Below are 18,027 nucleotides of genomic sequence, written 5' to 3'. Positions count from 1 at the left end.
TGACCATATTCTACTGTCTGGAATTCCTTTGATAGCAGTTTTCATGCAAGACCAAGTTACCTAGTTGAAATGAGCTTTTAAATGAACAGTATATTGATGATATCTCTTATTGCATTGAGCTAATAGCTGCTACTTACTGTAGTTTCCTGAAATGAGTTTCAGAACTTCATTGCTCTTACTCTGCCATCATGGTAGCAAAAACGTAAGTAAGGATAATGTAGGGCACATAAAAGATGAACCTGTACTTTGACTATAAATTGCAAGTTACTTTCCTTAAAAGTTAGATACATTGATTTAGCTGTAATACATGTTCATTTTTTGCACTGCATTTAAATTTACAATTTGTATAGGCAGTGTGTTTTGTACTTTTTTTATGTCAGGTAAATACTTAAAGTATATCAGAGATATGCTTTAAAAAATATATTGCCTCTTTATTAACTGCTTTATTTATACCCTTTACTGAATCTCATTTACCCATAAAGTATCAACTTATGGAAAAATTTAAAAATAACAAATGAGCACAGTTTTCCTGAGCATTGCTGAGTAAACTGTCATGGAGATCTTACTGACAAATCTGTTTTTGTTTTTCCTAAGAATTATGATGTATATAATAAATGGTCCAATGTGTAAGAGTTCTAGTTGTTGCCAAGCAACATGGACTCTGTTTCATTTTGGTTTTTTTTTTTTTTCTGTTCTGGTCCCTTACTTCCTTTGATGGAGAAAAAATATTTACCTTAAAAAAATTTTTTAAAGAAAAAACTCTACTCTGTTGACATTGAGAAAGCCAAATCAATAACTATGTTAGGTTAACCAATCCTCAGTGGTTTTATAGTTAAAGAGAAAGGAGACTTCAGAAGCAATTAATATACAGTCACCCACAATTTTAAAGAGAAAGGCCGTAGATATGGATTCACAGCACACACCTGGAAAGATAAGTATCTCTGAAGGATCCTTCCTTTCAAGAACAAAGGCTGTTGAGAATATAGACTACCCACACTATCATGCTCTCTTACGAAAACTGAACATGCCTTTTGTGAAAGGAGTTGAGGACAGACATGACTGTGGCAGAATGGAAGAGAAATGCAGCCCTACTTTTCTTAAATTTCACCCTTATCCCCCTTCAGTCCTGCCAGACTATCATTTACACTATCCTTATCCCCCACCATATGGGCCAGATTATCCATTATTTCCACTTCATGATGATGTACCCTTAGCTGACCCCTGTTCAGGGTTTGTGAGTCCTGGTGGTGATGCTGACTTAAAGCCTGGCATTGGCAGAACCATACCAAGCTTGGTAGATTTCAGTGATGCGAAACCTCAACATCGAGTTCCCAGGCCAGACACAGGATTTCAGACGACATTAAAAAGGAAAAAAATGTTATTAGAAGAACTAAGACAGGACAGGAGATGGAATTCCAGGGCAGTACCAGACATTTCCATCAGAGCAAGACTTGGAGGTAAATGAAGTGACATGGGCTTTGTAATTTTTAAACACTCAAATGAGAGAGAAGAGCATGGATCTAAGATTCAGTATTTAGCAGTTCATTTGACGTAAAATTGTAAAAGACCAAATAAGGAATTCTTATTTTTAAATTAGGGATTGTAAGGAAAAAGTGATAAGAATGATAAGCCTTTTATAAACCTGTTTGTAAAAAAATATTTGGTTTTCAAAAAATACATTCATCAGTATGTGGCCAACACAAAGTATATATAAGATAATTTATTCTAAACGCACAGATAACCTAATTTTGCCACAAAGGAATTTATATTTAACTTTGATAATTGGGTATCATGCATCCTTATCTGTCTCTCTCCTTTGAAAAAATTAATTTGCGGATGATTATCAAAGAGTTTACAGGAGCTGAAATGCAATGGGAAAGTAGTTGAAAGTAAATTTGGGGGTCTTGTAAGAACAGGAGCTGAAGAGAGGCAACCCCTGCATAAATAACTCCACCACATTCCTGGAGGCAGAATTTGATGAACACTCACTGACTGCTGCACCTTTTGGTTTCTCTGTAAGAACTCCCAGAGGGTGTCACAAGCCTGGCCCAGAAGTGGTGAGAAACTTCCAGAAGAAAGCCACGGGCGGTGTTCCTGTATGGAATGTGCCTGGTAGGCAGCGAGTGGAGCATGTGGGAAAGGCAAAGACCAAGTGCTGTAGCAGGAGATGCTTTAAGCATGTTAAATCTCTAATAAATGAGGAAATACTTTTGTCAAGGAAATAATACAGTGCTTTCCTTGACAAAAGACTTGATATTTGTCTGGTGGCATGAAAGCAACGAAGTGAGACTGTGGGTTATGAAGGAGAGGTATGTAATAGCTCTTCCCAAAAGTGGCTTTTGGCAGCTCACCCCTTCCTCTGTGTGCCTGCCACTTCTCCTACCATAAAATGAAGTCTGTTTCCTTCTCATGATGACTCTGGGCTTGGACATATGAGTGGTTTTAGCCAATAAGATATTAGCAAACATGATGCAAGTGGAGGCCTGGTAAGTACTTGCACATTGAGATTGCTCATTTAGGGATTCTTCCCCCGGAGTTTCAGTCACTATTTTGTGAGAGACCCAACCTAGATCCAGAGGGGAAGAAAAATAAGGCATTGGTCATCAGGGCCAGCTGAGCTCCCAGCTAACAGTCAATACCAACTTGACAGCCATATGAGTGAGGTCATTTTGAACATTTTCAGCTATCGGAGCTATACCTTATGACAGAACAATTCAGAGTCCCAGTAGATGATGAATGGTTGTTTTAAGCTACTAGGTTTGAGGTTATTTTGCAGCAGTAGATACTAAAACAAGGTAGAAGAAAGGATGTCATCATACTTAGATGTAAGCGTAGTGCCCCTGAGGTATATAGTTGTAATTCATTGCCCTGTTTACTTTTACTCTGGCTTGAAGTCAAAATTTTAGTTTTCTAGTTTTCTTATTTTTCTACTTTCCTTTTTTTTTTTTTTCTAAGTAGCTGCTAGAATGGCTTCAAATCAGAGGATACCAAAAAGTGCCATATTGCTGCTAATGGCATGAGAATCTACTGGAGGGTTTTCTTTGACCAGCTGAGTCACAGACAGAATTATCCTTCTTCTCAAAACTGAAATGATCGTGGAATTCGGCACTGCCTCCCTCACTCTGCCTTGGCCTCTTGCCTCTGCTTCTGTATTAGTTTCCTCTTGCTGCTATAACAAACTGCCACGAACTGAGCACCTTTAAACAAAGGCCATTTATTACTGACAAGTTTGTGGGTCAAAAACCTGAGCAGGCTTAACTGTGTTCTCTATTTGAGATCCAACTGCCAAAGTCAAGGTGTGTTCTTTGTTCATATCTGGAGGTTCTGGGGAGAAATCTACTTTGGGGCTCACTCCAGCTGTGCAGAATACAGTCCCTGACACCTGCGGCACCCGTTTCCTTGCTCTCTGGCAGCAGGGGATGCACTTTGCTCCTGGAGTCTTCTCACATGGCCTGCTCCATCTTCACAGTCAGCAGTGCTGTGTCAAGGCCTTCTCACTTGCTACTCTCTCACACTTACCTTCAGAATCCACAGAGGGTCCCCTGTTCTCCAGCCCTTCGTTGCCACTTCTGAGTTTGCAGGTTCTGTCCTGATTGGTCAAATATTGACTGAATCAACATCATCATTATGAAGATGATATTACTACATTACTACTACAGGTACTAATAATGTTACAACTACTAACTGGTAATTAATGTTATAAACTGCATGCCAGAAATTTGCCAATTCCTTTAAATACATTAATGGTAGTTTTTACAACTCTGACAACAATCGTTAAAGGTAAGAAAAATAAGACTCGGGGGGGGGGGTCAAATAATTCACGAGGTCACAATGGCACCTTAGCCAGGAAGTATATACATTATTAAGCCCCAAGTATTGCTGTAGTCTGTTATGGAGCTTCACCAGATTGCTGTCCACGGTGACCAGGGTGCTCCTGTGTTATCCCAAATCCCTCTCACAATTCATCTCACGTCTGCTTAGATATCTCTGTACTGTCCAGCTAGCTCCCAGTTTTAACATTTTAGTTCATCTTTCGCTGAGTTAGATTAATTCATGGGACAAAGCTAAAAAGTAGAGGACCAAGTTAGAAGACCCCATGGGGTAGGAAAAGGATCTCTATGGTACAACCATGATCTTCACCTACACTAGTCCCCTGTCCAAACCAGAGTCATTTGCCAAAGTTCTCAGTCTCTCTTATTAAGACTTAACTAAGGAGGATAGGTGCAAGGCTTTCATGTCCTGACATTGGCCTACCTCTTTTGTTCATCTTCCACCATTCCCTGGCTGCCATTTCAAGATGTAGCTGTACCCAACCTTCAGGAAGAGTTGTGATGTTGCTCTCATAGGGCAAGCCTACCATTGTACGTACTGTTCCCCCCTCTGGAATGACTCTTCTTCCTCCACTTCCCCTTTGTTATCCAAGTCATACTCAGTTGTCAAGATGAGGTCAGGTCTTGTCTTGAGGAAGATGTTCCTAACTCCCTACAGTCTGGCTGGATTAGATGTCCCTCCTCTGCACTCCCAGAGCACTCAGAGCTCAACAATTATCACAGTCACCACATTATACTGAAATTACCTACTTACATGTCTGTCTTTTCCATTGTTCATGAGCACCTCAAAACCAGGAAACCTGTTTTCCATCTTTATATATTCATCTGCTTTCATTTGTGGTGAGGTCAATATCTGTTGAAGGCAGCTTTTATATTTGCTCATCTCTTATCATTAGGTTGAATTATCTACACAGTAAACTCCTTTGTGTCACCACCATCCCCAACCTGTCTGCATGCACATGCACAGATTAATAGTGCCCAAGAGATCTCTTCCAATAATAAATAACAAATAATTGTACACTATTTAATTAATCTAGGAAGAAGGGAAAATCAATATTCATTTGTAGTAAAAACTCTCAACAGGGGCTTCCCTGGTGGCGCAGTGGTTGAGAATCCACCTGCCGTTGCAGGGGACACGGGTTCGTGCCCCAGTCTGGGAAGATCACACATGCCACGGAGCGGCTGGGCCCGTGAGCCATGGCTGCTGAGCCTGTGCGTCCGGAGCCTGTGCTCCGCAACGGGAGAGGCCACAACAGTGAGAGGTCCGTGTACCACAAAAACCAAAAAAAAAAAAAAAAAAAAAAACTCTCAACAAATTAGATCTATAAAGACTTCCTCAACCTGATACTAAGGCATCTGTGATAAACTAAGGCTAAAGTAATGATGAAAGACAATTTTCTTTCTCTAAAATCAGGAACAAGACAAAAATGCCTGCTCTTACCACTTTTATTTTCCATCCAATGGAAGTAATGGCTATTGCAGCAGGATGAGGAAGAGAGGTAGAAGTCATAAATATTGGAAAGTAAGAAATCTATCTTTACATAGAGATGACATAATATTTATAGAAAATCCTCAGGAATCTTCAAAACAACTACTAAAAGTAATAGCTGAATTTATTAAAGGCATAGGTTTATTGTTAATATACAAAAACCAATTGTATTTGTGCATATCAGAAGCCAACAATTGGAAAATGAAATTTCAAAAGATTCTGTTTACAATAGGGAATTTAGTGAAACACATGCACATTTTCTTCACCAACAACTAGAGTACATTGCTGAATGAAATCAATTAAAGAAGACCTAAATAAATGGAAAGCAAACCAAGTTTATGGACTGAAAGACTTATTATTGTTAATATGTTAATGCTTCCCCAGTTGATCTATAGATAGTTTCAGTGCAAACTCCATCAAAATCTTAAGAGGCACTTTTGAAGAAATTGGCAAGCTGATAATAAAACCAATATAAAATGGAAACTTAAAATAGCTAAAACAATTTTGAATAAGAAGAATAAACTTGGAGGATTTGTGCCACCTGATTTCAAGTCTTACTATAAAGTTACAATAATCAGTACCAAAGGGAAAATGATAGATACAGATTAATGGAACATAAAAGAGAGTCCAGAAGTGGAGCCACTTAATATATTACCATTTGATTTTTTTAATGTGCCAAGGCATTTTAGTGAAGAAAGGGAAGTCTTAATATATTACTAAAATAACTGGATATCCTATGGGGAAAAAAAAAATCAAGTTTTACTATATTAACATATACAAAAAATTAACCTTAAAATGGATAATAGGCCTCAGTATAAAATTAAAATTGTAAAATTTTAAAAATATTTAGATTTTCAAAATTCATTGTTAAGAAAGTGAAACAGCAAGCCACACAATGGGAAAATATTCACAATCACATATATGACAAAGGATTTGTATCTATAATATATAAAAACCTCTTAAAATCAATCAATAACAAGACGAACAACCCAAGTAAAAAATGAACAAAAGATCTCAACAGACACTTCACACAAAAAAATAAGAATGGCTAAAAAATACTTGAAAAGATGTTCAACATGCTGAGTCATTAGCAAAAAACAGTATATCCCCACAATGGCTAAAATTTAAGACTGAAAATTCCAGGTGTTGACAAGGATCCAGAACACTGGAACTCTCATCCACTGCTGGTGGTATCGTGAAACATTACAGATACTTTGGAAACTCTTTAACACTTTGTTTAGAAGTTAAACACACACCTATAAAGTGTCCCAGCCATTCTACTAGATATTTACCCAAGACAAATTTAAATGTATATCCACACAATGACTTGAACATAAATATTCAAAGCATCTTTATTCATAATTGCCAAAATGTGGAAACAAATGTTCACATGCATGTGAAAGTATGAACAAATTGTGGCATAGTCATACAATGGAATAGTATTCAGCAATAAAAATCTACTGATACATGCAACAACATGAGTGAATCTCAAAATCATTATACTGAATGAAAGTAGCCAGAAACAAAATATTACATACCAACTGATTCTATTTAAATAAAGCTCTAAAAATGCAAACCAATAGAGAGTGACAAAAAGCAAATCATTTGTTGCCCTGACCTGGGAACAGGGGGAGATATGGATGCAAAGGGGCATGAGAAATACTTCTGCAAAATATAAATGCTCTGAATCTTGTCTGTTGTGTTTTCATGGGTATACACAGCTATAATATCTCATCAAATTGTATGCATTTATCGAATGTAGTTCATTGCAGTATGTTATACCTCAATACAGTTTTTTTGTGTGTTTTTTTGTGGTACGCAGGCTTCTCACTGCTGTGGCCTCTCCCGTTGTGGAGCACAGGCTCCAGACGCCCAGGCTCAGTGGCCATGGCTCACGAGCCTAGCCACTCTGAGGCATGTGGGATCTTCCTGGACCGGGGCACGAACCCGCGTCCCCTGCATCGGCAGGCAGACCCTCAACCACTGCGCCACCAGGGAAGCCCTACAGTTTATTATTTTAATAAAGGATATGATAAACAACTTTATGCCAGTCAATCTGACAACTTAGCTAAGATGAGAAAATTCCTTGAAAACACAACAAAAGTGACATAATAAGAAAGTTGGAGTAACCCTATATCTATTAAATCGTTTAGTTGATTATCAAAATACTTTCTACAGAAAAAACTCCAGGGCTAGATAGTTTTACTGATGAGTAAGATCAGTTATTTAAGGAAGAAATAATATCATTTTACCTAATATATTTAGGACAAAAGAAGCCTGTCACCAAAATATGAAAAATATATTACAACAAAAATTAGTCTGATATGAACAGACAAAAAAATCCTTAGCAAAATTTTGCTAAATTGAATTTGGTAATATATAAAAAGGATGATACATCACAACTAAGTGGGTATTATTCCAGGATCGCAAGATTTGTTTAGCATTCAAATATCAGTAACTGTAATTTACTATATATGTTCTCAAACCATCACAGAGTTAAATTAAAAATAAATAAGTATAAGATGTCTAGGAAAGCATCAAATATTTTAAAATTAAACACCACAATTCTAAATAATCCATGGCTCAAAGAAGAAATCACAGGAGAAATTAGAAAATGTTTTAAACTGAATGCTAAATTTGAAAATGAAACATATCAAATTTTGTATAAAGGAGTTAAAACTGTGCTAAGAAGAAAAAAATAGTCTTTTGTGTATATATTAGAAAACAAGAAAGGTCTAAAATTAATGACATACATTTCAATCTTAAAAAAATTATTAAGCCAAAAATCAGAAATGAGTAGAATAACATATATTTGTAAATTTTAATTAGTAGGAGTATACACATTCACATACACACACACACACACACAATGTAAATTTCCAAGACAACAGAGGAAAGTAGGAAAGCATTAAATGCGTTGGATCCAAGACGTGCTTTGAAAGAAGAAAAATGCAGAAAGAGAGAAAAAGAAAGCATGGTGAATATAAAACATTAGCAATGTTCATTTACATCTAATCTTTTTAAACTTACTATTTGCCCCTTCTAGGATGATGGAGAACCACTTTTACAATCAAACAAGAAATATAATGCAAAAGACTCGTTTTACAAGTCCTCTACACAAAAGTAAGCATTTTTCCCCAGTAGAATTTGATTTTTTTTTTTTTTTCCTGTGGTACGCGGGCCTCTCACTGCTGTGGCCTCTCCCGTTGCGGAGCACAGGCTCCGGACGCGCAGGCCCAGCGGCCGTGGCTCACGGGCCCAGCCGCTCCGCGGCATGTGGGATCTTCCTGGACCTGGGCATGAACCCGTGTCCCCTGAATCGCCAGGCAGACTCTCAACCACTGCGCCACCAGGGAAGCCCTAGAATTTGATTTTTAAATGTATTTCTTTTTTCTTTAATAACACATCTCCTTTGTGTCCACAATATCCTGGATCCTGTGAGGAATTCAAAGACTATCAGACACAATTCTTTACTTACCTACATTGATTGCTAAAATAAACAGTTAAAGGAAGAAAACCTATATTTTATTGAAAAATAAAACCAAAACAGAAAGGAAAGGCTCAGAGAGAGAGGACAAGATAAGGATGTCCAGCATCATAGAAAATGAGAGCAGAGAAGTTTGAAGAACTTTTTTACTTAGTCGAAAATCATATAGAGTATCTGTTATGTGTCCATGGCTATTATAAAAAAATCTGCAAACTATAAATGCTGGAGAGGGTGTGGAATAAAGGGAACCCTCTTGCACTGTTGGTGGGAATGTAAATTGATACATCCACTCTGGAGAACAGTATGGAGGTTCCTTAAAAAACTAAAAATACAACTACCATACTACCCAGCAATCTCACCAATGGGCATATACCCTGAGAAAACCATGATTCAAAAAGAGACATGTACCACAATGTTTATTGCAGCACTATTTACAATAGCCAGGACATGGAAGCAACCTAAGTGTCCATCGACAGATGAATGGGTAAAGGAGATGTGGCACATATATACAATGGAATACTACTCAGCCATAGAAAGAGACGAGATTGAGTTATTTGTTGTGAGGTAGATGGACCTAGAATCTGTCATGCAGAGTGAAGCAAGTCAGAAACAGAAAAACAAATACCGTATGCTAACACATATATATGGAATCTTAAAAAAAATGGTTTTAAGGAACCTAGGGGCAGCAGACATAGAGAATGGACTTGAGGACACAGGGAAGGGGAAGGGTATGCTGGGACTAAGTGAGACAGTAGCATTGACATATATACACTACTAAATGTAAAATAGCTAGCTAGTGGGAAGCAGCTGCATAGCACAGGGAGATCAGCTCGGTGCTTTGTGACCACCTAGAGGGGTGCGATAGGGAGGGTGTGAGGGAGACGCAAGAGGTAGGGGATATGGGGATATCTCCTATCAGTATACGTATAACTGATTGATACGTTTTTTTGAAGACTGAAGTTTTTGAAGACTTTTTTAAATAAGAGAAATACTGTAATCATTTGATGTAGATTAATGTCAATAACTCAGCTGATTTATTTATTTATTTATTCAATCAACTCATAGCTGATTCCACTTTGTTATACAGCGGAAACTAACACAACATTGTAAAGCAATTATACTCCAATAAAGATGTTAAAAAAAAAGAAGGATTTTTTTTTATTATTATAATAAAAAAGTATAGTGAACTGGAAATATGCAAAATCATAATCAAGTTTAAATGCTGAATCTGGAATTGCAAGTAATGACAGTATTGAGAAAAATATTGAGTTGTGTCAGCAAACCGATTTTATTGAGCCATATTCTAAAAGCATATGTAAAGTTTTGATAAAGATTATTAACCAAAGTTATAAAACACCCCAATAAAAATAATAGATTCCAATGTATAAATTGAATGGTAATAATTTAAATCAAAGATTAAAACATCCAAAATATAAGTTCCTTATAAACACAGCAAGCTGAAATAGTTGATAATCCCATTCAAATATCTTTTAAAAGAATAAAGATGTAAATTGCTGGTGCTGACTCTTAATATTACGTGAGTGCTAATAAAAAACTGTATTCGGGAGAATTCCCTGGCAGTCCAGTGGTTAGGACTCAACCTAACCACTGCCATGGTGGTTAGGTTAGGCCCTTTCACTTCCATGGGCCCAGGTTCAATCTCTGGTTGAGGAACTAAGATTCCACAAGCCATGTGCCACAGCCAAAAAAAAAAAAAAAGAAAAGAAAAATTTTATTAGCATCTTTATTAGCATGACATGTACATGTCATGTGGTAAAATAGCAAATAGCTCACCCAGTTTCTATGCATCCATTGCATTTATTGTTTTAATGATGAATCATCTACTCAACTAAAAGCTGTAAGTCCTAGTCAGTTCTGCCACATCTCAGAACTCCTGAGGGATCCACTCACCCTGGAGCCTTCCTCTAGTAAATGCTGCTCCCATTAGCAAGAAAAACCTATATGTGAATGCTCATAACAGCTCTAATCATAATCTTCAAAACCTAGAAACAACCAAGATTGCTTTCAACAGGTGAATGGAAAAACATGTATTGGATAAGGATACTAGAGCAGAGCTATACAATGGAATACTGTTCAGCAATGTAAAAGAACAAACGCAACACACAACAATAGGATGAATCTTAAAAGCATTTTGCTCAATGAAAGCAACCAGATCCAAAAGATCTCATATTGCATGATTCCATTTATGTGACATTCTAGAAAAGGCGAGACTACAAGGGTGGGAGTAGATCAGTGGCTACCAGGATTTGGGGGAGGGAGACAGAGCTGAAGACAAAGAGCCTGTAAACAAACATTAGGGTGATGGAACAGTTCTATACGGTTCTGTGGTGCTGGCCATATGACTGTATTTGTCAAACCCATGGAACTGTATGTACACCATGGAGAACAAACTGTACTGAATGCAAAGTAAAAAAATAGAGAAAGAGAGAGAAATATATACCAGGATGGTGGGAAAATCCAGGATGGAATTCAGAAGGTAACAAGTGAATCTGTATTACAAACAAATGACATAACTCCATGGAAGTGGATGGGGGAAAACAGGAGTGATCCTAAATTTGGACCTTCATGAACTTGGAAACAGTATTTTGACACAAAACTGTAAGGCTAAGGACAAAAAGAACTGTATGTAAATACTATCTATACTCTACTTGGTAAATGTGTTTCTCACCAAGACACAGGTTGGCAATTCTACACTTCTTACACGTATACTACATGTAAGAACATGTAGCACGACTTGTGCCTTTTTGTCACATTTTGCTACATGTGACAAAAAGTAAATCTTTGGTAGATGGTGAGAGAAGGAACCGGTGAATAAGGGAGAAAAGGCTGAGAATGAGCCCTGTGGTGCTGATCAGACTTGGGGACATCCCACGAACTCATGTTTACAGGCACACTTTGTGCTGTTGTGCTTCACAGATTCTGTGTTTTTTACAAATGGAAGGTTTGTGGCAACCCTGCCTTGAGCGAGCTTATCGGGGCCATTTTTCCAACAGCATCTGCTCACTTTGCATCTCTGTGTCACACTTTGGTAATTCTCACAGTATTTCAAACTTTTTCATTATTATTATATTTGTAATGGTTGCCCATGATCAGTGATCTTTAATGTTACTAGTGCAACAAGATTTCAGCTTGCTGAAGACTTAGATTATGGTTAGCATTTTTTAGCAGTAAAGTACTTTTAAATTAAGGTATAGACATTTTTAGACATAATGCCATTGTACACTTAATAAACTACAGTTTAGTGTAAACATAATTTTTATATGCATTGGGAAATCAAAAAATTTGTGTTACTCGCTTTACTGTGGTATTCACTTTTATTGCCGTGATCTGGAACCGAACCCATAATATCTCTGAGGTATCCCTTTATTTATATATATATATATATATTATATATATATATGCAGAAAGTAAATACAGAAATATATGTAGATATATGGATACACACGGGTTCAAATACACCCAGATAGTCCTAGTTCTGTCCTCTGGGAGGGCCTAGAAGCAGGGACACACAAGCAGCCAGAAGCACGTCTAGCTCCAAAACGTTGGTTTAAAATGCCACTCTCGGGCTTCCCTGGTGGCGCAGTGGTTGAGAATCCGCCTGCCGATGTAGGAGACACGGGTTCGTGTCCCGGTCCGGGAAGATCCCACATGCCGCGGAGCAACTAAGCCCGTGAGCCGTGGCCGCTGAGCCTGCGCGTCCGGAGCCTGTGCTCCGCAACGGGAGAGGCCACGGCAGTGAGAGGCCCGCGTACCACAAAAAAAAATAATAATAATTAAAAAAATAAAATGCCACTCTCCAATAAAAGACATTGTGAGATCCTTGGAAAAAATGGCTGATTCTAGGGTTGGAGCAGGGAAAGTACACAATAAACCCCAAGCTCCTCTAAGCACCCTAAATAACTGCAATCTTGTGTAAGTCGCTGAACTCCTTTGGGCCACTGTTGCTTCCTCTCCACCATGGAGAGTTACACTAGATGGTCAGTAAGAGCCAGGCAAATGTGGACCTTCTGCGTGTCTAAGAAAGTGAGAGGTCAGCTTTGCCACATATGACATGTCTAACCATTGAGGACAAAAGCAGCAAAGAAAAACCCGGGAGAAGAGGCTTTGGAACTAAATCATAGGAGTCAACAGGGACTTACGTGTCCTTGGCTGTTTGGAGTCAATTTGTTGTGTGCTTGATTTTCATCACTTAAAAACGACATCTTTAAATCTTTTCTGCTTAACATTACAAACTTTTGGAAGCCCATTCCTATGGGATATCTCTGAAAACTTTTTTTAATAAGAGAAATAATCTAATCATTTGATGTTTATTAATGTCAGTAACTCAGTTGCCCATGTTTTCTCTTTTTCTAAGTGTGAGTCCAAGTTCCAGAAGCAAATGCATTCCTCTCTATACGTAAGCAATGTTTCTTAATGTTTTAAAAATTACTAGATTTACATCTAAATTGTAGTTGCTTTCAGCTCACTCATGTTTGTAATTCACTTTTTAAAACAGCTTAGGCTTTCTAACAGATTTCTAATGTTTTCCTAGCCTGATACCTGTCCAGAGTTTCATCAAAAATGTGTTAAAGATTTTACTAAAAGAAAGAAAGGGGGAGCAGTATTTTCAGTTTTCCCAAATTGGTTATTTTATGAAATAAAATACCTTGGATGTTACTAATATTGGGTGTTGTCAACCAGAAAGGCTTTTACACTTGATGTGGAAGCTGCAATGTGCTCAGCAAAGCTAAGGGCAGGAAATGCGATCTCTTGCTTTTCTATTTAAATTTGGCTCTCCGTGGGCGGCACAGGTGTCCCGTCATCCGCCCTTGGGGTCTTCTCTGCTTTATAGTGGAGAAAAAACTTGTGCTTTAGTCAGCTTGGGCTGCTGTCACAACATAGCACAGACTGGGCAGCTTGTAAGCAACAGACGTTTATTTCCCACAGTTCTGGAGGCTGGAAGTGAGGGACGGCCAAGCGGTCACAGACTTGTGTCCACGCGTGGGTCAGGGAACGAGGAGCTCGTGGTGTCCCTTTTATAAGAACACTAATGACCCTAGTACCTCCCACCTCCTGATACCATCACCTTTGGATGTTAGGAATTCGACGTATGAATTGGGGGGGGGGCATAAACATTCAGATCACAGTACCTTGGAACAAAGGAAATCCAAGAAAACAGAGGAATCTGGGCCTTTCATCTTTGCCCTCCCCCCTCATGACGCCAGTTCCACTTTAGAGCTGACTCATCTTCCTACGAGTGGCCCCAGAAGTGCCCGCGGGACACCCTCTCACCGCTGTGGACTAACTGGACCTTCTCACAGGCACATCGCCAGTTGTCCACAATCCCAGGCACCTGCCCCGTTTCTGTGCCCGCAGGAGGCCCCTCAGCTATGACGACACCCATCTCTGCCTCGCCCCGGCTGCCTCCAAGCTCCAGGGAGGAGTTGGCTCAGAGCTGCAGAAGCAGCTGCTTCTTTGCTCAAAAACGCAAACCAGGGGCTTACCTGGTGGCGCAGTGGTTGAGAGTCCGCCTGCCGATGCGGGGGACGCGGGTTCGTGCCCCGGTCCGGGAAGATCCCACGTGACGCGGAGCGGCTGGGCCCGTGAGCCATGGCCGCTGAGCGCCTGCGCGTCCGGAGCCTGTGCGCCGCAACGGGAGAGGCCACAACAGTGAGAGGCCCACGTACCGCAAAAAAAAAAAAAAAAAAAAAAAACCCACAAACTAGCTGTTGCTCTCACTCTGGCCCAGACCGAAGCTCAACTCTTACTTTAGAGAGAGAAAGTCTCCTTACTTTATTTTTTTTTTAAGGCAAATTGTTCCATCACCATGGTTAATTTTTTGCATTTTGCATTTTGATCTATTTTGGCAAGATTTCCTTTGCAGGTTAGGAGGTGTGCATCTATTTTGTCTACGGTTCTTTTCATGCTAACAGGGGTTGCGTGCACTCTACAAACGCTGATGACGTTGACACCCCCCGCGGAGACATCACGTCTCTCGCCAAGCCTCGCAGCTCTGAAATTCTTTATACGAGCTCAAGTTGGTGAGTTCCACTTACGATTACTCCCCTCACTTTCTTATTCAGGAGGAAACGTGGTCATGGGCTTTGCACTGGATGAAGCAATTAAAAACCGGCCCTGGATAAACAACAAGGTCCTGTTGCACAGCACAGGGAACTATATTCAATCTCCCGGGATAAACCATCATGGAAAAGAATCTGAAAAAGGGTGTATATGTGTATAACTGAGTCACTTTGCTGTACAGCAGAAATTAACACAACATTGTAAATCAGCTCTACTTCAATAAAATTAAAAAAAAAAAAAAAACAACCTGGTGCTACTCACTGCTTGAGAAGAAAGATACCTGTTTCCTGAAAGGACCGTAGTTTCTCACAAAGGAGATTATAGTTTTGAGCACTCACTAACCTGGGCGCCTACGTATATATGCAATATATCTTTACATGCTATGTTTCATGAATATATTATATATATAATATATACAAAAAGTATGTATATATTCACTTTCACCAGTGGAAATACTGAGCCTCCGAAATTACTTCCCTAGGATTCACAGGATACACTACAGGAAGCTGACGTTCTGTGTCTTTTTTTTTTTTTAATTTTTACTGGAGTATAATTGCTTTGCAATGTTGTGTTAGTTTCAGGTGTACAGCAAAGTGAATCAGTTATACATACACATATAGCCACTCTTTTTTAGATTCTTTTCCCAGATAGGTCATTACAGAGTACTGAGTAGAGTTCCCTGTGCTATATAGCAGGTTCTTATTAGTTACCTATTTTATACATAGTAGTGTGTCTATGTCAATCCCAATCTCCCAATTTATCCCTCCCCGCCCTTACCCTCTGGTAACCATAAGTTTGTTTTCTACATCTGTGACTCTATTTCTGTTTTGTAAATAAGTTCATTTCTACCCTTTTTTTAGATTCCACATATAAGTGATATCGTATGATATGTCTTTCTTTGTCTGACTTACTTCACTTAGTATGATAATCTCTAGGTCCATCCATGGTGCTGCAAAGTTGCATTATTTCATTCCTTTTTATGGTTGAGTAATATTCTGTGGTATATACATACCACATTGTCTTCATTACGCCACTGAGCTGCTCCACATCACGCCTGTTACCCCATCAGTTTCTGCGGTGACTGAAAACCTTGCAGGAGGTGCCCTGCAAGTCTATATAGTGTGAGTCACGACGGTATTTTAAATGTTAGCTGCTTTCTATTTTTTTAAAACATCATTTGTGCCCATGAGACGAAATAGCTAAATTTCACATTGGCTGTCCTTCAGACCTATTCTACACCCTATAATAATTTTGAATTTTCCCGTGTTATATATTCTGGCTCTCTAATTCTTTTGACTCCTTGGCCAAACTAAAATAGGCTTCAAAACTAACTTTGGTTTGTTGTTTTTTTTTTTTTTGCGGTACGCGGGCCTCACTGTCGTGGCCTCTCCCGTTGCGGAGCACAGGCTCCAGACGCGCAGGCTCAGCGGCCACGGCTCACGGGGCCCAGACGCTCCGCGGCACGTGGGATCTTCCCGGACCGGGGCACGAACCCGTATCCCCTGCATCGGCAGGCGGACTCTCAACCACTGCGCCACCAGGGAAGTCCCTAACTTTGGTTTTAAAATATATTTCTGTAACTTATTGCATTGAAGAATGAAATGAGTTGATCTATTTCAACCAAAAACACAAAAGAAAGAAAAAAGAGGAGAGAATACATAAAATATTCCATGTACTGTGACAAAGACTTAACCTGCACCCCAGCAATGATAATATAGGGCAGCATGGAGTAAGTCTCCTGAGCAGTGAGCTTAGTGCTTTTGATCTCAGTGGTACAGAGAGGCCACTTTCACCCACGAGACTTGAAGGCTGTGATGTTTTAGCTGAGTCCTGAGGAAGGGTTCGTTGGTTATGATTCTTCCATAATTTCTGCAAGGAAATTATTGCTATTAAACGTGGCAGTTCTCAAAAAATTTCAAGAAAGAATATGAGGATAAACCCAACTGAAAATATCCTACTGGCATACAATTTTATTTCTCCTTTGAAATGTACATCTGAATTTTGGAATGTTTTATGAAACATTCTTGCTAAAGAATAAAATGTATTCTTCTGGGTCATTCTTCAAGGATAGTAAAGAGCAGTCTGGAAGCATTTTAAAAATTTGATGTAGAACATACCATTTAACTTGAGTAAATTTGGGAGCATGCCGTTCTAGCTCATCTTGCTGTTAATTAGTGTTTTTAAGGAAAGGAAGTTGAATGGATTATGTAAAAGAATTGGACATTAACTGTACTTCCCAAAATTGGCCACTAGAGGGCCTCCAAGGTTGCAAAGTTTCTTCTTTGGATGAGGTTTCATTTTTTAACAGAATCTTAACCTTTTAACACAAAGAAAGGTTTTCCATTTTTTATTATGAGCTACTGATACAAAATGTACAGTGTCATATGTAACATATAAAGTAAAATAACAAGGAAATGCCTGTGCACCCCGGGCCTAGCTAAGGACATAGTATTGTATCTTTTAAGCCACCTGTATATTCCTTTCAACCTCATCTCCTTGGTCTCCTTTCCCAGCCCAGAAGTCATCACATCAGACTTCGTGCTTATCCTTTGCTTGCTTTGCTTGATAGTTTGGCTACATATACTTGAATCTCTAAACAAAATTGTGTGTCCTTTCCACAGTACCACACTGAGCAAAGTATAGAAGACTGCATACAACATGACGTCATTTGCATAAGGTCCAAAACCCAGAAACACATAAACTTACTTTGTGCCCAGTAGAGTAGAGCACCATCCTATTCAAAAGCAAATATGACTCTTCCTTTGCTTCCTCATCTTAAACTTTCTTAAAGGGAAATATGTTTATGAGATCATCTTTAAGGTTCTCATAACCCATGACAATTAGGACAGGAGCTGTACCTGCCGCTACTCCTTCAGTGGAGGCCACATTTCAGACAGAGTCAAGGCTACTGCCTCTTGGGTTCAGATGGTTGGAATCACCAACTTCCCCAAAGGGTAAATGTTTTCAAATTTTCCTCATTCGTTGATTCTGTATTCTGGCCACCACGCCATCTGACATGCCCAGTGTATTGGCGGTGATTATACTGATAGTTTTAAAAATAACTTTTAAAATTGTAGAACTGAATCTGATCGTTATAGAAAAAAGTACAGGAAAAATTAATAACAATTTGAAAATAACTA

General features: G+C 38.9%; 1 protein-coding gene across 1 annotated transcript in view; it reads left to right on the top strand.

The window, feature by feature from the left end:
• Nucleotides 1-18,027, top strand: part of SPMIP7 (sperm microtubule inner protein 7) — a 30,581-nt gene that overhangs the window by 715 nt on the left and 11,839 nt on the right. Inside the window, exons 2-6 of the mRNA XM_059073993.1 lie at nucleotides 890-1,457; nucleotides 1,912-2,096; nucleotides 8,366-8,442; nucleotides 13,182-13,223; nucleotides 14,740-14,847. Of these exons, the coding sequence (XP_058929976.1) occupies nucleotides 890-1,457; nucleotides 1,912-2,096; nucleotides 8,366-8,442; nucleotides 13,182-13,223; nucleotides 14,740-14,847 (980 nt within the window). The remainder of the gene's footprint in view (nucleotides 1-889; nucleotides 1,458-1,911; nucleotides 2,097-8,365; nucleotides 8,443-13,181; nucleotides 13,224-14,739; nucleotides 14,848-18,027) is intronic.

The sequence above is a fragment of the Kogia breviceps genome, chromosome 9 (assembly GCF_026419965.1).
Source record: "Kogia breviceps isolate mKogBre1 chromosome 9, mKogBre1 haplotype 1, whole genome shotgun sequence".
Lineage (NCBI taxonomy): Eukaryota > Metazoa > Chordata > Mammalia > Artiodactyla > Physeteridae > Kogia > Kogia breviceps.
This window is presented reverse-complemented; position numbering and strand designations above follow the sequence as displayed.